The sequence below is a fragment of the Capra hircus genome, chromosome 10, assembly GCF_001704415.2.
Source record: "Capra hircus breed San Clemente chromosome 10, ASM170441v1, whole genome shotgun sequence".
In the NCBI taxonomy this organism is placed as follows: domain Eukaryota; kingdom Metazoa; phylum Chordata; class Mammalia; order Artiodactyla; family Bovidae; genus Capra; species Capra hircus.
Genome location: NC_030817.1, coordinates 93263361 through 93285109, shown reverse-complemented (window position 1 = coordinate 93285109; position 21749 = coordinate 93263361). Strand labels below are relative to the sequence as shown.

General features: G+C 47.5%; 1 protein-coding gene across 2 annotated transcripts; it reads left to right on the top strand.

Moving 5' to 3' along the window:
• On the top strand, positions 993-20021 carry F2R (coagulation factor II thrombin receptor). Of its 2 annotated transcripts, none has more exons than XM_018053695.1 (2): positions 993-1157; positions 16750-18591. In XM_018053695.1, the coding sequence occupies exons 1-2, from the start codon at positions 1022-1024 to the stop codon at positions 17943-17945; spliced, it is 1332 nt and encodes a 443-aa protein (XP_017909184.1). In that variant the 5' UTR covers positions 993-1021; the 3' UTR covers positions 17946-18591. The 2 variants fall into 2 exon arrangements, with proteins under 2 accessions (XP_017909184.1, XP_017909185.1); XM_018053696.1 differs by lacking the exon at positions 993-1157 and adding an exon at positions 1381-1636 and having other exon boundaries at positions 16750-20021.

Below are 21749 nucleotides of genomic sequence, written 5' to 3'. Positions count from 1 at the left end.
TTGTGGTACTTAAAATGACTTTTTAAAACCAAATGGCATCTTAGGGAGGGATGCTGAAAAATAATATGTCGATAGAGTGGAGATGCATACAATTTTTATGGTTTACATCTACTCGGATATATTTTCCTTGGAGAACTGAATAAGCATTTTTAATAGCATTATTTAGTTAGGTTATTCAGTAATTTACTGAGCAACATCTGTGTACAACAGGGCGCTGTGCGCTGAGAACGATGAGGGGACACAGGAAGAACCAGATGGTCTTGGTGGGTTTAGGTTTCAGGGCTCTCCTCGAGGAATAGCTTTTTAAAAAGCTTAGAAACCCGACAAGTCTCAACAGCAGTTTATCAGCCCCAGGGTGCAGAACACACTCCCACATCTGGGAGGAGAAGGGGCTGCGGGCAAACTTTCCCAGAAAGGGCCTTTTGAGGGGACCCGTTTCCCTTTGCGGTCCGAAAGACGCGCTCAGCAGATACGCTCTCACGAAATCGTCGGCCCGCTGCTGCCCGCGGGGCTTCGTCCTCCAGGGGGCCCCGGCCGGAGGCTCGAGGGTCTCCGTCCTGCGCCTTGAATTTGGCCACTCTATCAAACCAGGGAAAGTGTGAGCGGCCTCACGAGTCACCCGGGCGCTTGGGCTCCCGGGCGGCCCTTCCTCACGAGCCCGCCCGCCTCCGGGCACCGCGGCGCAGGTGGAGCCGGCGCGCGCCTCCGCTGAGCTCGGGTTAGAGCCAAGAGCTGCAGCCGCGCCGAGCGCCAGGGCGGAGAAGCGGCTCCTGGGACCGGATGATTCTATACCCACTCGCAGCCCGCCTGTCAAAGAACGAAGTGCCCGACCCATGAAATATCTAAGGGGCGAAATCAACGCCAGCGAATAACAAGCGTCAAAAATTCTGTTCAAAGCGAAGAGCTTCTTCTCATCCGCGGGCCACCCTGTATCGACAGTATAAACTTTCAAATCCACTAACCCCAAGTTACAAAAGCACAAGTCGCTTTAACACTTGTGGCCAAGCTCCCGCGTTTCCCAATGCGGCGCAGCGCTCGGCCTGAGTCGGGCCCGGGGAGGGACGGGCTGGTGGGGGCCGCGACCCGAGGTTCTCCGCTCAAGTCCGTGCTCCCCGGTGAGCGGCTGATAGCTCGCGGGCCCACGTCGACGGGCCCAGGTAACGACTTCTCACTCGGGTTCCCCCGCGGGGCGGGCGGCCCAAAGCGCGAGGAGGGGCGGCTGGATGGCCGAGCCCCTGCTGGCCCGGCGACGGCGCAGGGACCGCGGGCGGGCGGCGGCCGCGCCGAGGCGCACACTGGCCGCCGGGGGGCGCCCTTCCCGGCCCGGCGCTCGCGCGCCCCGCCCCCGCCCGCGCCCCCAGGGCCCTTTTTCCTGACCGGCACCGCCGGACGCGCCGACCTGCCTCATCCTGCCCAGAGGCGAGCGCTCCGTCTGCCCGCGCCGGCCACCTCTAGACTCCGCGCGTGCTCTCCGAGCCTGCGGGCGGCGGGCCAGCCTCCCCGAGCCGCGCCGCCCCGGCCCCGCCGAGCGCGCGGAGCCCCGGGACAATGGGGCCGCGGTGGCTGCTGCTCTGGGCCGCGGGGCTCGGTCTGTGCAGCCCCCTGGTGTCGGCCCGCATCCGAGGCCCCAGACCAGGTGAGCGTGGGCCCCGAACTCCCCTCCGGTCCGGTCCCGCAGCCCCGCGCCTCCGCGGGACCCCGGGGGTACCCCCTGACCGCCCCTTCTCCGGGAGCCCGCTGCGGGCTCGGCCCGGACCTCTCTGCACCGACTTCTGGAGCGTGCAGGGTGTGGGAGGTGGACGAGGAGGGCTCGGGCTGACTTGGGGAAGCCGAGGCACCTCGTTGCATTTGTTGTCACTGCGGGGCCTGTTTCTCCCAGGACCACCCCGAAAAGAAAGGGGTTTCACGTTGCTCCACCAATAGCCGGTCCGGGTTTTTTTTTTTTCCCCCCCAAGACGAGGTGGAGAACCGCTCCCGCTGAAGTTTTGTTTTGTTCATACGGCTTTTCTTGCACATTTTGAAGGCGAGGAAAGGGGTGTAGAGAAAAGCTTGGTCCCGTGGCCCGTTCAGTGGAGAATCAGGACCTGCCGCCCCGCCGGGCACAGATAGGCCTTGTGTCGGGTGGTCGTGGTGCGGGATACCGAGTGATAGCTAGATCGCCACGAGGCGGTGGTCGGCGGGCTTTGTTTGCTTGTTTCCTAGGACCCAGTCTTCCAAGCGAGTTGAGGCAACAATCCAGCTCCTCACAAACGGCTTCCTCAGCCCCTGAGGGATGAAACCATTTCAATTTCTGATCTGCTGGGAGACGGAGGTTTCTCACCTAGAATACATTTATTACTGTGCCCTGCGTGTATTTTTAAGTATCTGGCTGTCTGAGCAAATAAATGTATTTTCCAGCCTCTCTCCCTTAAAAAAACAGGGCAGAAACGTTGTTGCCTGGAAAGAACCTAGATAGAAAGGGATGGGGAAAATGCTTTTATTTCTTTATAACGATACAACTTTGTAAGCTTTTTGACCGCTTCTTTTATTCCAAGTAGTAACAAATGCTAGCTGTTTTCCTTATCTGTGAAACACTGTGTACTCTGTATTGTTTTCGCAACTTGGAAGGAATACAGGCAGCTGGAGACGGAGAGGTGACAGAAACACACAGAAACTGGTTTCTCTGCTCTCCATCTTTGCTCAGGGTGAGTTTGGAGGTGAGGCTTTTCAGAACCTTGAGAGGCCCACACAGGAGCCCAAGGTTTTGCAGCAACTTCGCAGGTTATCGCGATATTTGGGAAAGCAGAGAACGCCGGAAAAATTGTGCATGGTGACATTGACGTCAGATATCACTTTATAGATTTATTCTGGGATGTACTCTTAAGAACACAGATTTTTGTTTTGAGATTTGGATGGTGAGGTAGAGAATAGGTTTATACAGATGCTGCAGCCATTGTGTCACCTTTCTTCTCAGTGGATTCCCTGGGAAGGTTTTTGGCCTCTTGTTAGGGAGTGAAGTTCAGACTGCTGTTCCCCACGCTTGTTACACACATCCACCTGAATGGTGCATGCTAAGACGCTGCTATAGATAGAGTTGAATAACATTGGCCAATTCATCTACCCCGGATTCTGGGATCACTTCATGAGAGAGAGAAGAAAAGAGGATGAGGAAGAAAAGAGGATGAGAAAGAAAAGGCACTCTTGTTAAGTGTTGTATTGTGTGTTTAACCCTGGGCCCAGAGGCGTTTTCACTACACATTGTCTCATTTCACCCCCTCACAGTTTATCCCCTTTTTCCAATTCTGAAACTAAGTCTCAGAGACAGTGTACCTAAATTCCAAAAGGAGGAGGGGATCCTGGATGCAAGAAATAGGTAGGACCTTGTCTTTGGATGGAGAAGGCAATGGCACCCCACTCCAGTACTCTTGCCTGGAAAATCCATGGACGGAGGAGCCTGGTAGGCTGAAGTCCATGGGGTTGCGAAGAGTCGGACAGGACTGAGCGACTTCCCTTTCACTTTTCACTTTCATGCATTGGAGAAGGAAATGGCAACCCACTCCAGTGTTCTTGCCTGGAGAATCCCAGGGACGGAGGAGCCTGGTGGGCTGCCGTCTATGGGGTCGCACAGAGTCAGACACGACTGAAGCAACTTAGCAGCAGCAGCAGTTGTCTTTGGAGAGTTTTAAGCCCCATAAAATCAACCAAAAATAGGTCTGCTTTTTATTATCACTGTGCACCTGCAATTCTAAACAATGCGTGTCTTAACCACCTTTATCTGATGGAAGGAATCGAAAGACCCCAGTCATAAGAAATCCTTCTAGGACAAGCCTTGCCCACCAGTTTGAGCTTTCTCAAAGCACTCTCAGACTTGTCCCCACTCGTTTTGGCTTTTCCTGCAAAGTGGCTTTTCCACTTTGTGGGTCTGTCATCCCTCAGCAAAGATTATAAACTTCCATTTATCCCTTTGGCATCTACAACAGATGTTCACTCAGCAGATACTTGAGAAATTCCTGAGTTCATTAACCAGTTTACATTCCTTTGTCCAAGCAGTATAAGTGAGACTCTCTCATCAAAGCGAGTCAGTGTCCTAGAAGTGATGCCCATTGATTCTCTGAAGGTCTGGAGAGTAAAAGGTGCCAGAAGCGCTGATGGTGACTGTGGCAGAGGGGGTCGGATGGGAGAGTCCATGCACTGCCTTCCTACCCACAAAGTCAAGCTCAGTTTCTCAGTATAAACGAAGGTGCCTCTTCCCTTGCAGGATGGGTCCCAGCCTCTGCCCAGCCTCCCTTGTTACTGAGCCTCCCCTGTTATGTAATCTATCACATTACCTGTACTTCACCCATCCCCTACCCTGTAGTTCCACCTCCCAGGAGCTATGCTTTCTCTGGCTTCTGTCCCCAGGCTATTCCTCTGGCCAGAATGCCCTTCCCACACCCTACTTGTTCACATTAATTAAAAACAGGTACTTTATGTCAAGAACCTACTACAGCTAACACTCTGCCTAGATACATTACAGACACAATTTTACTTACTCCTGTATCCACCATTTGAGTAGATGGCATCCCCATTCTACAGGTAAAAACTGAGGCCCCCAAATGGTTAAGTCACAAGTACAGTTACAAGTGAAACTGTAACTGAGATTTGACCGGAGGCCTTTTCCACTAAGTGCAGTTTTCTCTACTGTCCACTATGAAGAGGAAGCCATCCAGACCCCCCAGCCCCTCTGACAGCAGAGCAATAATCCTTCTGTGTTTCCTAGGATCCCAGAAGGCAGAGTCTGGGCCCCGTTGGCTGGGGAGCCCAGGTCCAGCACACAGAGGTGTTTAGTAAACGTAGATGCATCGACTGTGGTGCCCTGCTTTTCCTCTCTGATGCAGGTGATAAGGCAGTCTGTGACTAGACCTTGAATGTGCGGGTTAATTTGCCGTTACTGAGAGGCTGTGATCTTCCGCCCAACAAACGACACAAAACGAGACAGTGAAGCTGCTTGAAGCCAAGCAGAAACCTCTGAAAGTCAAATTTCTTATGAATCAGCAGGTCGTTTTCTACCCCAGCATCTAAATCACGTATAACTTCCCCCTTCCCATCCTTCTTTTTTCCATTCATTCGCTCCTTGGTGACCGGGGCACTGTGTTCACAGGACACGTCCTGCGGCTGGCCCACGCTTCCTGCGTGTGAGGACAGGTGCCGAGGCGCTCTGGCCCCTCCTCAGGAATCCTCTCACGTCATCTCTGCTGGTTGCCCTTCCAGCCCTGCCTCCTCCTTTTCAGTTCAGCATGTCTGTGCCCTCCCTTCTTTCTAGCTCAGCATTTCTCTACCTTTTATGTCTAAACAGACGAGTGTGCTGTCAGCCCTGACTTGCAGCTCCCCATCAGCTGAGTTTCCTCCTCTGCCAGCCTGCTTGCGGCCGTCGCTTCCCTGTGCCCTCGCTGCCCCTCTCTCCTCTCTCGGGCAGCTCACTCCTGTCCTGTCCCCGCTCAAACGGACTCAGCTGAGCCTGAGTTGGAGTTCCGCTGAGACCCTGGAGTCCCTAGGACCCTGCATTTCTCTCGTCTCACTCTCATTCTGGACACACATCCTTCTTTTCCCTTGAAACTCACCCTTCCTCCCTTCTTTCCCTCTCTTCCTCCTTCGTCCTCTCCCTCCTTCCTTCCTTCTTGTCTTCCTCTGCTTCTAAAATTGAGGTCAGTATTGTTCAACACAGGGAACGTAGCCAATATTTTGTAATAATTTTAAATGGAAAGTAACCTTTCAAAACTGTATAAAAAGATTACACTGAGTGAAAAGAATTTTTAAATAATTGCATTAAATAATATAAGATTGTGCGATTGAGCATACGACGCAGAAGTGCAGTCTTTGACACACAGTGCGGAGGAGGGGCACGGAATGAAGATATATTAGAGTTAGGGACTGATGCTGCATGACAGTTGGAACCCACCGGAAGAAATAAAGAGGACCAAACTGGGAAATAACATTAATATCAAAATTAACTCTGCTGCTGCTGCTAAGTCACTTCAGTCGTGTCCAACTTTGTGCGACCCCATAGATGGCAGCCCGCCAGGCTCCCCCATCCCTGGGATTCTCCAGGAAAGAACACTGGAGTGGGTTGCCATTTCCTTCTCCAATGCATGAAAGTGAAAAGTGAAAGGGAAGTTGCTCAGTCGTGTCCGACTCTTCGCAACCCATGGACTGCAGCCCACCAGGCTCCTCCATCCATGGGGTTTTCCAGGCAAGAGTACTGGAGTGGGGTGCCATTGCCTTCTCCGAAATTAACTCTATAGATATAAAAATAATTAAACAAAATTGAGGTAGAATCTACATAGAATAAAATTAACCATTTTTAAGTTTACAGTTAGTAGCTTTTAGCACATTTACAGTGTGGTACACCTACCGCCTCTATCTAGTTCCAAAACATTTTCATCACCTCAAAAAGAAACCTGGTCACCATCACGCGCTCAGCCCCATCCCCTACCACCAGCTCTTGGCAGCACTGATTTGCTCTGGGTTCACCACTTCTGCGTATTTCCACACATGAATGGAGTCATATCATGTGCAGCCTTTTGTATCTGGGGAATTGCATCCCCTTTACTGTGGGATACTCACAGAACCCCAGAAGGATCATCAGGAGCCCCAGCCTGGGTTTACTTTTGACTAGGATGACAGTGTCCAGGACTCCAGTTTCGACACTGAGAGTTTTCTGTTTGTTTCCCTACTTTGTGGTTTCTTTCATTCTGCTGTTCACCTCCTCATGCTTATGCCCCAGACTGTCAGAATACACAGTTCTCGGTCTAGACCGAGCTTCCCCCAGACAACCTCCCCCACACTGACCTTGGGATGTGTGTGTGCCTAGTCGCTCAGTCCTGTCCGACTCTTTGTGATCCCACAGACTGTGGCCTGCCCGCTCCACCGTCCATGGGGATTCTCCAGGCAAGAAAACTGGAGTGGGTTGCCATTTCCTTCTCCAGGGGAACTTCCCAATCCAGGGATCGAACCCAGGTCTTTCTCGTTGCAGGCAGATTCTTTACTAACTGATCCACCAGGGAAGCCCTTACCTTGGGATGGTCCTTGGAAAAACCCATGAAGTGATGCCACCTCTTTCTCCATCCCAAGGCATCCAGTGATGTTTGGCCACTTACCAGGCCATTACAGACCTTTATTTGCTTTCAGAAGAGCCTGCTTTTGGAAATAACAGGAGTAATCTGAAATTTGCACTTCAAATGTATTGAACTTCAGGAAAGGACCTAATCTAGTCTCATCTAGTTACACTTCAAGTCTGTGGTGGATTAAAACTCAGGCATTGTGTACTATAGAGGAGCGTTTTCCAGTGTTTTCTTTTTTGCTGATCAGCAGTAAGGACTCTAAGGAATATGCTTTACATGATGACACAGTTGCTGCCTGTATGTTCAATAAATGCCCAGGACAGTCACGGTATACAGTAACAAAAGTTATCCCAACCAGTACTCAGCTTTACCATGTGCTATGCGTTCTGACATTTTCTATATGAGTCTGTCTTTTTAAAAGCTTGTTACAGTCCCATGCATTGATTTCATAAGCAGCGTCAAGTCTCTAGCATCATCTGAACACTGGCGCAGCAGGCTCAGCGTGCTGTCCTGCGGCCATCAGCAGAACTGAAGCTTATGTGGCCTTACAAGAAGAGTTCTGCTTTCCAGGAAGTGCTGTTTATGACCGTTTCTATCATCTCTAGAACGTAGCTTCTTTCAGTTGGGGTTTACAAGCTGCAGTAGGACTTGGGTGGGGTTGGGGTGGGGGTGTGGAAACGTTTGGTTCTGGGGAAATCGGTGATTATAAACATCCTTTACTGTAAATTAGTTTTCCTGTCAGCTCGGCGTCCTATAGAGAGCGGTATCCCCACGCCTGTCCCTCTGGGTGGAGAACGGGCCTGGAGGAATGGGGAGAGCCAGGATCAGAGTCCTTCCCAGAGGCCCTGCTAGTCTTCTGACCCCACGAGTTGAGTCGGGCCCTGGCCTTCAGGAGGGGCCCCCACACACGTTTCAGCGCCTGCGGTGGTGTCGGGCACTCTGGTGTTTACATTTTCTGGTTAGCCTTGCTTCCTGTATGCCCCTGGCTTCCCCCCACGTTTGCTTTGCGATGCTCCCTGCCTGCTCCAGAGTGTGGGAGGGCCAGGGGCCGCCGCGGGCAGGGGCCGCCCCGTCCTCACTCTGCAGTCAGGGTTTATCTTACTCTGTAATGCTGGCTTGTCCTCAGCAGAGATTCTTGTTCATTTGCTTGCTCACTGACTTGCTTCTGCCTCATCTGAAGCAATATTCTAAACATCTCTTTCTCTGTTTTGTCCTTGACCATCTCTTGCTACATTTGTCCTGTCTGTGAGGGCCGGGTTGTTGGCACACAGTTGGCGTGTCGCCAAGGTCAGCAGGACTTGTGATTCCCAAGCAACAGCTGTGCCCATCATCGGCCGAACTCACACCCTCACACGGCTGTGTCCCAGTTGCTGTGTATAGTTCCGAAGGGTGGGCACATTGTGTGCTGAAATGCTAGAGAAGAAAAGCGTCCTTTCAGGAGTAGGTCCTGAATTCACAGCTTTTTTGAAGAGAGGGTAAGTGGTGTTCAAAGAGCATGAGCTTCTGAACCTGGCAGATGTGGCTCAGGCCCCGGCTGCCCCGCTTTCTACCTGTGGGGCGTTGGATCAGTCACTTAGCTTCTCTGCGCACCCATGTTGTCTGTAAAATAGGTGCTGTCACGCTTATCTCATAAAAATACTGGGGTTACATGAGGTAGGTAAGCGAAATACTGAGCACAGAGTAACTGCTCAACAAATGTGTTCTTCATACCCGCACTCTCCATATTCCAGAAACACCTTGGAAGGACTGATATCACATGAATTCTCTCAGTGGAAAGCTGTGTTCACACAAACATTCAAGCACCTTTTCCCCTTCAAAACTAACACGAAAGAGAAACGCAAAAGAAAACTTGTCTTTAGTTTTTGGTGGCTAGTAAATGTGCATAAAATGTTTTTCTTCTTTTATTTTTCACTTTTCATTATGCAAATTTTCAAAGCTACCCAAAGGGGGCAGTATAATTACCTTCTGTATGCTTTATCCGTATCCTCACTTTCCTCCTCTCCAAATGGACAAGTTTAAAGCAAATCCCAGACACACAGTATCTTTTCGTGTGTAAATATATATCCTTAGAGATAAGAACTCTTTTCTTCATGTAACCACAGTGACCTTCTGACACCTAAAATGACTGAACAACAGTTTCTTAATATTGTAACTATTCGAATGCTCAGTGTTCACATTTCACTGACTGTCTCATAAATACTTTTCCGGTTGGTTTATTTGAATTGGGATCAGATGAGGTCCGCTGCTGCATTAGGTTGATGTATCCTTAAGTCTCTTTTAATCTGTGATGGTTTTCCCTCTCCTCTTTTTTCAAGGCTCTGTGTCAGAGAAACTGGGTCATCCCTCTTCTGGACTTTCCTATTACATACTGGGTCTATGCAGCGGGGCTGTTCAGCGTGCCTTTCTCTCCTATGCGTTTGCTATAACGTGGTCCATTTGGAGGCTTAACCTGATTTATTTGGTTTTTCTCCAAGACTGCCTGACCTAGTGGTGGTGTGCACACACCTGTTACATCACCTGTTGTTTGTTTGTTTTTAATTTGTTTGGCTACACCAGTCTTAGTTGTAGCATATGGGATCTAGTGCCTTGTCCAGAGATTGAACCCAGGTCCCCTGCACTGAGAGCGCAGATCCTAGCCCCTGGACCACCGGAAAAGTCTTGTCTCTCTTTTTGAGACCTTAAGGTTACGCAGTGGACTCGGGTGTGGTCAGGTGACCCAGTTATCAGAGAGTTCCTATCACCTACCCTATCCTTACACCTCACTTTTTTTTTTAAGAGACTAATAATCTTTGGACTAAATCTTGTTTCATTAAGCACTTCAAGATGCATTTCTAAATCTGTCATTGTTTCTATGTTTATAAGCTGGGATTATTTTATAAAGTAGAAGTTTCCTTCATTGACTATTTGGCTTCCCCAAAATATTTTCAATATAGAAAAGGCAAGATAAATGCTGAATCTGGCCTTTATTTACCAATTTTCATACTGGGTCCCCTCATTTCATTCAAAAGTGACCCAAAAATGTTTTATTTTCCTTGAAGTATAATTATGAACTCATCCGTTCAGTCACTCAGTCATGTCTGACCCTTTGCAACCCCGTGGTCTGCAGCACGCCAGGCCTCCCCGTCCATCACCAACTCCCAGAGCTTACTCAAACCCATGTCCATTGAGTTGGTGATGCCATCCAACCATCTCATCTTCTGTCGTCCCCTTCTCCTCCTGCCCTCAATCTTTCCCAGCATCAGCGTCCTTTCCAATGAGTCAGCTCTTTGCATCAGGTGGCCAAAGTATTGGAGTTTCAGCTTCAGCATCCGTCCTTCCAATGAATACTCAGGACTGATTTCCTTTAGTATCCTCTGGTTGGATCTCCTTCCTCTCTCTCAAGAGTCTTCTCCAACACCACAGTTCAAAAGCATCAGTTCTTTGGCGTTCAGCTTTCTTTATAGTCCAACTCTTACATCCATACATGACTACTAGAAAAACCGTAACTTTGACTAGACAGACCTTTGTTGGCAAAGTAATGTCTCTGCTTTTTAATACGCTGTCTAGTTTGGTCATAACTTTTTTCCAAGGAGCAAGCATCTTTTAATTTCATAGCTGCAGTCACCATCTGCAGTGATTTTGGAGCCCCCCAAAATAAAGTCTGACACTGTTTCTACTGTTTCCCCATCTATTTCCCATGACGTGATGGCACCAGACGCCATGATCTTAGTTTTCTGAATGCTGAGCTTTAAGCCAACTTTTTCACTCTCCTCTTTCACTTTCAAGAGGCTCTTTAGTTCCTCTTCACTTTCTGCCATAGGGTGGTGTCATCTGCATATCTGAGGTTATTGATATTTCTCCCGAAAATCTTGATTCCAGCTGGTGCTTCTTCCAGCCCAGCGTTTCTCATGATGTACTCTGCATATAGTTAAATAAGCAGGGTGACAGTAGACAGCCTTGACATCCTCCTTTCCCTATTTGGAACCAGGCTCTTGTTCCATGACCAGTTCTAACTGTTGCTTCCTCACCTGCATACAGATATCTCAGGAGGCAGGTCAGGTGGTCTGCTATTCCCATCTCTTTCAGAATTTTCCAGTTTATTGTGATCCACACCGTCAAAGGCTTTGGCATAGTCAATAAAACAGAAGTAGACATTTTTCTGGAACTCTTGCTTTTTCGATGATCCAACAGATGTTGGCAATTTGATCTCTGGTTCCTCTGCCTTTTCTAATAGATCTTAACAAATATGGCATTTCTTCCACATTTCCGTGCATTTCTGTCATTATTCTCTTAATGATCTTTGGCCACTGGGAAGGGCCCTTGGACTGACTTCAGAGTCTTTCTGACCTGACCCTAATGTTCTTTGAAGATATTCAGGGCTCGTCTTGGGCACTTCCTCCCCCACATCTGGCACCAGCAGTTTCTTTAAGGAGCAGTTCTTTTCCTAATGCATGATTCCATCTGAGACCGTGGAGTATCCCACTCATGTTGTTTTCTGCTTGGAGTTAGTATGTTTCCATCATTCTTCCATCACCCCCTTTTTGATTGCTCTTTAGCCTGTAGTGTTGAGTCACTGGTGGAGAAGTGCAGGGTACAGCTATCCTTCTCTATGAATGTAGGCAAGGTCCTGGGATTTCTGATTTCTTAACCCACCAAGGGTGAGCCCTCTAGGCCAGAGCTCTGAGTCAGAACTAAAGCTGGCATATTCTGGGAGGCTGACATGGTATAAATCCAAGGATCATGAGGGACCTTGAGAGAACATCTGGGCACCACTCTGCTTCTAGGCCAGATCTCGTCAAAGTCAGAAAAAGTGCCGTGCCTGACTTATAATTTCTGAAAGTCTCCAGAGTTAGAGAGTCCACATTCAAACTCATTAGCAATATTCTATGTTCAACAATCAAAATTACTCTAGAGCCATTTCAAGAAACCTGAATTAAGTGAAACTTTTGCAACAAATATAAGGATCAATTTTAGGACTTGTCCTAGGTTTTTTTTTAAGCCATCAGTTCAGTTCAGTTCAGTCGCTCAGTCATGTCCGACTCCTTGCGACCCCATGAATCGCAGCACGCCAGGCCTCCCTGTCCATCACCATCTCCCGGAGTTCATTCAAACTCACGTCCATTGAGTCGGTGATGCTATCCAGCCATCTTATCCTCTGTCGTACCCTTTTCCTCCTGCCCCCAATCCCTTTAAGCCATAACTTACCAATAAAAACACAGATGGTTACAGGCATTTTCGATCTGCTGACAGGCACTTTCTCCTTGACCTGGGACTAAAGTAAAAGCAAGATTCCCAAACTCAAATTTCAGCCCGAGGGGCACAAGCTAGTTGGATTTATCTAGTCACCTGGAATTGGTTTTATTCTCTCTTTGATGCTGGTATACAGTTAAATAAAATTTGCTGACGTCCTGTAATCCCAAAAAGGCCAAAATATCAAAATCTGTGGTGGCAAGAAAAGGTGACACCTTAGGCAATGATATCTAATCACAGGATTATGCATTCTTCCTGGGCTCCAGCCTATAAAAATGTCATGTTCAAGTGGGCATAAAGTTTCTGTCGTAAACACCATACTGCCCAAGAAGGCCGAGTCAGAGGAGAAATTTTTGAAAACAAATACTGATTCCTAAAGTGTTGGGTTGGCCATAAAGTTCATTCAGGCTTTTCCGTACACTATGACAGAAAAAGCCGAACGAAATTTATGGCCAACCAAGACTAGCTACGGAGCAAAGCCTAATGACAGTTTTATATGTTCAGGCCATGTGACCGCGTCTAAGAGTTGAGTTGTGAGTGGTCGTGGTTTTCCAGGGTGTCCCTCCTCTGGGTCACGTCCTGATGCTCATGTAGCTTGCACACAGGCGTGTGTGTGCTTTTCTCCCCTCTGTACATGACATGACAGGTCCTCAATCTGGCCAAGCCCCCAGAGGACTTTCTGCAGCAGAAAGTCATGTTACTTTAAGGTTCCTGTGGGTCAGCATTTTTAAGGACATGTATCTTTGTGGTCCTGAAGTGCCAGGACTCATTCGTTTCTGTTCTTCCACCTCCCACACATTCATGACTTCGAGGGTAGCCTCACTTCCCTCCCACGGGGGCCGCTGAACCAGGGTCCGGTTCCCACACGAGCGGATCAAGACACACAGAGCGAATTAGCTGCATCACAAGAGGAGGGAAGTGATCCTTGAGGGAAAGGTTGTGAATCTGAAATTTGATTTACGGCTCTGAATGCTGGGGCTCTGTACCTTACAGCCTCTTCATGTCCCTCGTCACACTGAAAAACTAAACACGGTTATATGTTGAGGGAGGGAAGAGGAAGACAGATTCCATCTTAATTTCTTTGCTTCTTTTTTTGTTTTTTGCTCAGTGATGGGGAAGGATAATACTTTCTCACACTGGTTAATTTTTGAAGATTACAAAGTGGACATATATCCTTATTTCATGTGTGATGCTCCAAGCTGCCAGATTTGTGGGCCAGGCAGGTACTGGATCTTCCCATTTTAGTGATCCTGAGACTGAGTTCAGAGGAGGTAAGTGACTCCTGGTAGAGCCACTTGTTTGCTGTTGTTCGGTCACCCAGTCGTGTCTGACTCTTTTGCAACCCCATGGACTGTAGCCCTCCAGGCTCCTCTGTCCATGGGATTTCCCAGGCAAGAATGCTGGAGTGGGTTGCTGTTTCCTACTCCAGGGGATCCTTCTGACCCTGGTATGGAACCTGCGTCTTCTGTATTGCAGGTGAATTCTTTACTGCCGAGTCATCGGGTAGAGCCAGCATTAGAATGCAAATCTATAACTAAAAGCCGATTTAAGGACCACACCTCCTACCTGTGGGGCAGGGTACTAGAGAGACTTGGAGGTTAAATAGGAACTATTTCCCACCCTTAGGGAACAGCTGCGATCTATGTACACTCAGGCTCATCACTGCAGATTTCTGTTCTTCCTGTGGCACAGATCAACTCATTCGTGCTCTTGCTGAGGTCATCTGACCTTGAGCTTTCGGTACCAGGCCCTGTTCTACTGTGTATCAGTTGGTGCCATTCTAGGTTTGCTCTTCATTTTGGAAATAGATGCCAATTTACTGTGTTTTATTTTGTAGTTCTAGAAGTTCCGTTGGTTGGTTTCATTGCTGTTTTCTATTTCTTCATTCATTTCAATGAAATCTTTCTCTTCCCTCATTAAGCATAGTTGCAGCACACCCTTTAAAATCCTTACCTGCTAGTTCTAACATCTGAGTCATCTTGGGATTGGTTTCCATTGATTGTCCTTTTCTCTTGAGACTGGGTCACACTTTCCTGATTCTCTTTATAGCGAATGATTTTTAACTGTATGCTGAACATTATCCTACTGTAAACACTCAAGATTTTGTCTTATTTCTCTAAAGAGTGTTGCTGGTTTTGCTTTAACAGGCAGTTAATTTGGTTGAACTCAAACTGCAAACGTTTCCTCTTGAGCAGAAAAGCTCAAACAGCTCTTCTATTCTTTTAAGTATAGCAAAGCAGCTTCACATCTCCCCTGAGTGTGCTCCAAACCTGGGGCAGAATTTACACTGGACTCTGCGGCTCTCCATGCCTCTCCGCTTGCTCTTTTCTGCATTCTTCCCTCAGTTTCCAGTGACTGTTGTTGCCCTGAACACTGTCTTCTAGTTCTTTGGGCCACAGAGACTATGAGGTTTCTATTTGAGTTTCAGCTATCTTTCGTGGCACTGACTTTGGCCTCCTCTCAAGCTAAAAGCCACTGAAAGCCAGAAACCCATCGGTTGCCATCTTTTCTTTCAAGACCCATCCCTCCCCTCCCCAACATGACTGTGAACCTGCATAACTTCAGGTCGTTGATTCCGGGGAGGAAAGGAATCCAGAGTCTGTGTAATTTTTGTCTAGGGGATAGTTGGGTCTGGTAAGGACCTTCTAGAAGCAGCACTCTCTCTTACTGCATCATGCTTTTCTGTGTAAGTTTTTGTTTGCAGGAAGGTTCCACTACTGAAAAATAAAACTGAAAGCTGGAAAATTCACTGTACTTATCTCATTTCCAGCCACTTCTCATTGCCCGGACCTCACTTCTGAGTGACATGTGTGTCCAGCCTTTGTGGTAATCGCCCCCAGGGATAGAAGCCTCATCCTTTTCCCCCTGGGGCTTCTGTCCCCACTCTTCAGCTCCCCAAAGCCCAACAGAGGCTCTCTGTCCAAGTCTCCTCAGTGATAGAATGACAGTGCAACTCCTGGGACGCAAAAGCTGGTGGAGCTCCAGCAACTAAACGCTGCATTTCTGGGATGAACATTTCCACTGGATGTTTTTGGTGGAGGAGGGTGGTAAAGGAAGGGTGTTTGCAGCAGAGCCTTTATGGTGATTTCTAGTTGACACTCAAAAGAGCCTGGCTGGCCTGGCATCTGCTTGGATGCATGTGACATTTTGGAACTGAGTTGAGGGAGGCACTGACCTAGAACTGGCGCTGCTCCACTGACCTACTGAGGAGGGAGACCGGGAAGATGACTTAAGTGGTAGGTGCCTTGCGGTTTTATTAGACAGTAACCTAAGGGACTGCGGTTTGGACCCAAAGATGATGACAGATTTGGGACATTCTACTGTGTAAACAAGCCAAAACTAGTAAAGGAGAGCTTCTATCACCTGGATAACTGTCATGGAAACTGGGTCCCCTCAGTGTTGCTCAAGGAGAAGGCAATGGCACCCCACTCCAATCCTCTTGCCTGGAAAATGCCATGGATGGAGGAGCCTGGTGGGCTGCAGTCCATGGGGTCGCTAAGAGTTGGACATGACTGAGTGACTTCACTTTCACTTTTCTCTTTCATGCATTGGAGAAGGAAATGGCAACCCGCTCCAGTGTTCTTGCCTGGAGAATCCCAGGGACGGGAGATCCTGGTAGGCTGCCGTCTATGGGGTAGCCCAGAGTCGGATACGACTGAAGCGGCTTAGCAGCAGCAGCAGTCTTGCTCAAAGTCACCTCTAGCTCCATAAGCTTTAAGATGTTCCCTCAACTTTCTGTGTTGATTTTTCCATGAGGGAGAATGGATCTCAAGGGATGGCCACAAACCAAATGAAGGAAAAAAAAATGTATACCTGCGGGCCTATGGAGGAAAGAGAAGTCACACAGCCTGGGGTGATCTGTTTATAGAGACAGCGGCCAGCATAGAAAAGAAGTCAAGGCTTTTTTCTTTCACATCAGCCTGTACTCAGCCTGTCCTAATATCTGCAGGAGAGATCTCTTAAAGTCTGTGGTTCACCTCATCTCTCCGAGGAGCAGAGCTTGAAAAGTGTTTGCTTATGCCAGAAACAAAATGTGGTACACTACCTTGAGTTAGCTAATTCCCTGATGAAGTCTGGCCTTCCCTGGTGGCTCGGTGGTAATGAACCCACCTGCCAGTGCAGAAGACTCAGGTTTGATCCCTGGGTCGGGAAGATCCCCTAGAAAAGGAAATGGTAACCCACTCCATTATACTCGCCTGGGAAATCCCCGTGGACAGAGGAGCCTGGCAGGCTACAGCCCGTGGGGTCGCACGGAGTCAGATGGGAGGGAGCGCACACACAGAGAGACACACACAGATAAAGTATGTTGTCCACTTGAGTGTTACCTGCTCTTTAGCACCGACTGTCCCAGGAGGAAACAAAAAGCCAAAGTCAGGTGTACTCTCTCCTTGTCTCTTTTGCCTTTTTAATTATTTAAATCTTTTTTTTTTTTACTTTTCAGGGACAGAAGCAACAAACGGTACTTTGGGTCCCCGGTCTTTCTTTCTCAGGAATTCCAATGACGGATATGAACAAATCCCACTGCCAGAGGACGAGGACCTGAGTGAAGGTGAATTCACAGAAGACAGGATAAGCCCAGGAAACAGAAGCAGCCCTCCCCAAAAGTCACCCCCTGTGTTTGTCTCCAAAGCTGCCTCGGGATACCTGACCAGCGCCTGGCTCACTGTCTTTATCCCCTCGGTCTACACGGGCGTGTTCCTGGTCAGCCTCCCGCTGAACACCATGGCCGTCGTGGTGTTCGTCTTGAAGATGAAGGTCAAGAAGCCGGCCGTGGTGTACATGCTGCACCTGGCCGTGGCAGACGTGCTCTTCGTGTGTGTGCTTCCCTTCAAGATCAGCTACTACTTCTCCGGAAGCGACTGGAGGTTCGGGCCTGCCCTGTGCCGCTTCGTCACGGCGGCCTTCTACGGGAACATGTACGCCTCCATCATGCTCATGACGGCCATCAGCGTGGACCGCTTCCTGGCCGTGGTGTACCCCATCCAGTCGCTCTCCTGGCGGACCGTGGGGCGCGCCGCCTTCATCTGCCTGGCCATCTGGGCCGTGGCCATCGCGGGGGTGGCGCCCCTGCTCCTGCAGGAGCAGGCCACCTTCGTGCCGGAGCTCAACATCACCGCCTGCCACGACGTGCTCAGCCAGGAGCTGCTGGAAGCCTACTACTCGTACTATTTCTCCGCCTTCTCCGCCGTCTTCTTCTTCGTGCCGCTGATCCTCTCCACCGTCTGTTACGTGTCCATCATCCGATGCCTCAGCTCTTCCGCGGTTGCCAACCAGAACAAGAAGTCGCGGGCTTTGCTCCTGTCCGCAGCTGTCTTCTGCACCTTCATCCTTTGCTTTGGACCCACAAACGTCCTTCTGCTTCTCCACTACGCGTTCCTTTCCCGTGACTCCATGACAGAGGCCGCCTACTTTGCCTACCTCCTGTGTGTCTGTGTCAGCAGCATAAGCTGTTGCATCGACCCCTTGATATACTACTATGCTTCCTCGGAGTGCCAGAGGCACCTCTCCGCTGTCTTACACTGCAAAGAAAGTTCGGATCCCAGCAGCTGTAACAGCAGCGGTCAGCTGATGCCAAGTAAAATGGACACCTGCTCTAGCAACCTGAGCAGCAGCCTATACAAAAAGCTCTTAACTTAGGAAAAGGGACTGACTGAGTTAAAAAGAAAATGTTAAAAAAGCAAATCACCTGAGGATTCAACTTCATCCCTGACCAAAAAAAAAAAAAAATAGTGTTTCCTTCACCATCCAAAACAACAAACTTGTGATTTATGTGCCTCCCTAGGAGAGCTTGTATATTTGGTGGTTTCAGACAAAAGTAACAGGAATAGAAAACAGTATTCCAAGAGAGCATTGCCAGTGTTACCACAAGAACTAAGCGTCTCTGCTTTCATATATTTACATGACTTATTATATGTGTGTATGTGTGAATTGATACACATGTACTTACATCATTTGCAGTACAGTATAGAGTAGGCACTTTGAAACCCTCTCTTTTTTCACCAGACTACGGAAATAAACTCTGATCTTCTGATTTAACATGCAAAGTTTAGGTTGGAGTTCAACTCGGAACATCTAAAGAAGCCAGTCAGTAGTGAGGGATTCTACAGTTTGGACTTGCACAGCTTTTGCAAATAAATGTATTTTTAAATTGTTCAACAGCAATGTTTAAATTGTTGAGGGATGAGACTTAGTACTAGCTGTGTGTAGAGAAAGTTCTTTTGTTTTTCTTGTTAAATATATCGAAGTTTGAATTCTCAAAATTATTAAAGCTGGTGAAAACAGATGATGTGGGTAGCATTTTTGCTGTTTTCCACGCCACGTGTGTGAACTGAGAATGAGCAGAAGTCCCACCAGTGACCTGAGGTTGGCTTTCAAAGCGTCTTGCCCCCCTCCCCCAGATGAAGGACTCCGGGCAGTAGAAACAAGACAGGGCCACGTGTTTGCTATCCTCTGCTGGGATTCCCTCAAGGGTCGGCCGTGAGCTTATGTTTATTAGAAGTTGGTGGAGTAGGATGTGCCATCCCAAGAGATACTGTAAAAGACTTCCCTGCCTATTTTAAGAATGGAGAAGGAAGGCGCCTCTGCCTGCCGCAGTTAGGCTGCAAGGGTCACAGTCGGAGCTACAGGGTAAGCACGGACAGTCATCGCGTGCTCTAGGCACGCATGGGCGCTGGGCAGACAGAGTGGAGTCAGACTGAAACCTGCTCTGGAGAATAACAAAGTGGACCAACAAGTGTTAAAGAAGTGCCTCAGTATGTAAAGAAGTGCATTTAGCCAGATGTCACCAGGCAGTGCCGCATCATCGAGCCTGCCAGGTGAAGAACTTTGAACATTTGGTTGCTGCTTCCTGTGGTTATAACTTGAGACGAAAACATAATACATTATAGGAAGCATGTTTTTAAAAATAAGTCCTTCAGTCACAGAATATGAAATGTTCTATTATGGAACATTAAATGTTCAAGGAAGATAATTATAAATTCTGTATATAATATAATCATCAGTATGTATCAACATAAGCAAAGTTGTACATAAACGATTGAAAAAAATAAACTAAAACATCAACTAAGGATAAAAAGTAAGTCCTTCAGTCTGACTTAATTGGACACTATTTACCAATGTTTTGTTCAGTACATACTCAAATCAGGTTTTTTAAAAAGCATTAATTATGTCAGATTAGAAATGGCAGGAGAAATAGAATTGACTTTGAAATCTAGGAAAATATTCTCCATTTTTTCCATTCACTTTTCTAAAGAGTTAATGAAATGACTTTAAAAGCATTTTTTAACCCTATGATGAGTATCAAGTATAGAATATCCTCATGTATTTAGCAAAATAATTAAAAATAATGTTGATATATGTCTTTTTTCCTTATGAAAAAATGTTGACATTTTAAACAAACAGAAAGCTGTAAGACAAGTGCTTACCTATTCAAAAGAGCAAACTGTTTCCAGATGCTATTGAATAATTTACATAAAAGCATGTATTGTAAGTAAAAGTTAACATTGTTTTTATTTAGTTACTATATTCATTTTATCTAATTTAGTGAAGATATACTGTCACTGTTTATTCATTGTTTATATTGAAATACATCTGACTTCATAAGACCCATTACTGTATTATCAGTATGTGCTTATAAAATATTACATCACTGTTTTTATGTTCTTTTTTTAAAATCTGTATAACCTCTATTAATAAACCTGAAGGTTTGCTTGACATCTGTTTGGAATAAAATATTATTGTGTCTTTAGAGCCTGGCAGGAAGGCCAGTCTAAGGATGTAGCTGTTTGTTGTTTAGTCAAGAAGTCACCTTAGACTCTCTAGGACCCCATGGACTGTGGCCCACCAGATTCCGCTGTCGATCAGCCCATGTCTCACGCGTTGGCAGGCAGATTCTTTACCACTCAGCCGCCAGGGAAGCCATCAATGAAGACATGATTTGCAGAGGTGTGGGCCAGGGTTAAGGGTGAAGAACCTGCCTGCCAGTACAGGAGACATGAGAGGCATGGGCTCAGTCCCTAGGGTGGGAAAATCCCCTGGAGGAGGGCATGGTAACCCACTCCAGTGTTCTTGCCTGGAGAAGTCCATGGACAGAAGAGCCTGGGGGGCTACAGTCCATAGGGTCACACAGAGTCAGACACCACTGAAACGAGTTAGCACGCACGCCCTGCTAGGTTTCCCTTAACCGAGAGCTGGCGAAGAGCCCCAGGGACTAGCGGTTAAGGAAAGCTGTTACACCCCAGGCCCAAAGCAGGTTGGGGGTGGGGGGTGGATACACAGACATTCTCTCCCCACACCTTGACCTCTGTTGGTGCCTCCCATTGCTCCTGATTTTAACCTGCACCCCAAGGTCAAGGGAACCTGCGTGATATAGCCCATAAAGTTGAGTTTCTTGGGGCACAGAGAATGGAACTGGAAGGGAAAAAGAAAAGTACAATTTCTACCAAAAGCTTTGGTAGTTAATTACAAAACTTCCTGTGTCTTTTTTTTTTTTTTTCCTCAATCCCTTCTTAGGAAAATTTAAGGTTATATCTTTGAGAGTATGTTTGGATTCCTGGGTTATGAGCATCTTGGATCGTCTGCAGTTCTTTCCTAGTGAAGAGAGAAACCAGTGTCAGAGGCTGAAACTTAAGGAAGGGTTGCTCTTGAGGGATAGTCCTTTGACGTCCAACACTCCCTGGGGCAGAGGGAGGAGGAGGAATTAAAAGCAAAATTATAAGTACCTATGAGAGCTGAAAGTCAACCCCAAATTCTGATAATGTATTTCTAAGTGCATAGTCAACAGAAAAGTTATTTCAACTAACAAGAATTATTCGGCACACAGCATTTGTAAGTTAACACATGAACTCAAGTTCCTGAGGCCTGGAGTCTGCGTAGTATTTCAGGAATGGATCTATTGAATGAAGTCAGCTCAGGTCACGGTCACCAGAAAATAGGATCCGTCCTCAAACCAGAGAATGACCTTTAAGCTCTTCCATTGTCATTTTTTAAAAATATGCTTGAAACCAAAAACATTTGAATTTTCTTAACCCAAAAAAGTATGTTTTTTTCCACCAAGTCAAAAATAGGATTTTAAAGGAAGTGGAATACTTGACTGTTAAATATACACAAGGAAAATTTGAGGTTACAGTTCTTAATTTAAGAAATGAAGAGAAATGTCAGTATGTCCTTCAGGAAGTCTTAAGCTATGGGAGCAAAATGGAAAAACTGAAGCAATGTTTTTGAGGAAGTTTTTTCCCTGAGGCCTGGGCCTTTCCACTGGTAGCCTCTCACCTAGGTGCCGTCATGAACTTAACTGGGAAAATAGTCACAAACAGTAATTTCCTGGCAGAACTGTGTGTCAAAACTGCTAGAATAAATGTGCATGGAGAATAATTAACCACAGGATGCACTGAGTGTGGTTTATGAAGGAGTTGCATTCAGGAAGCTGTGACCTGAGCAGAG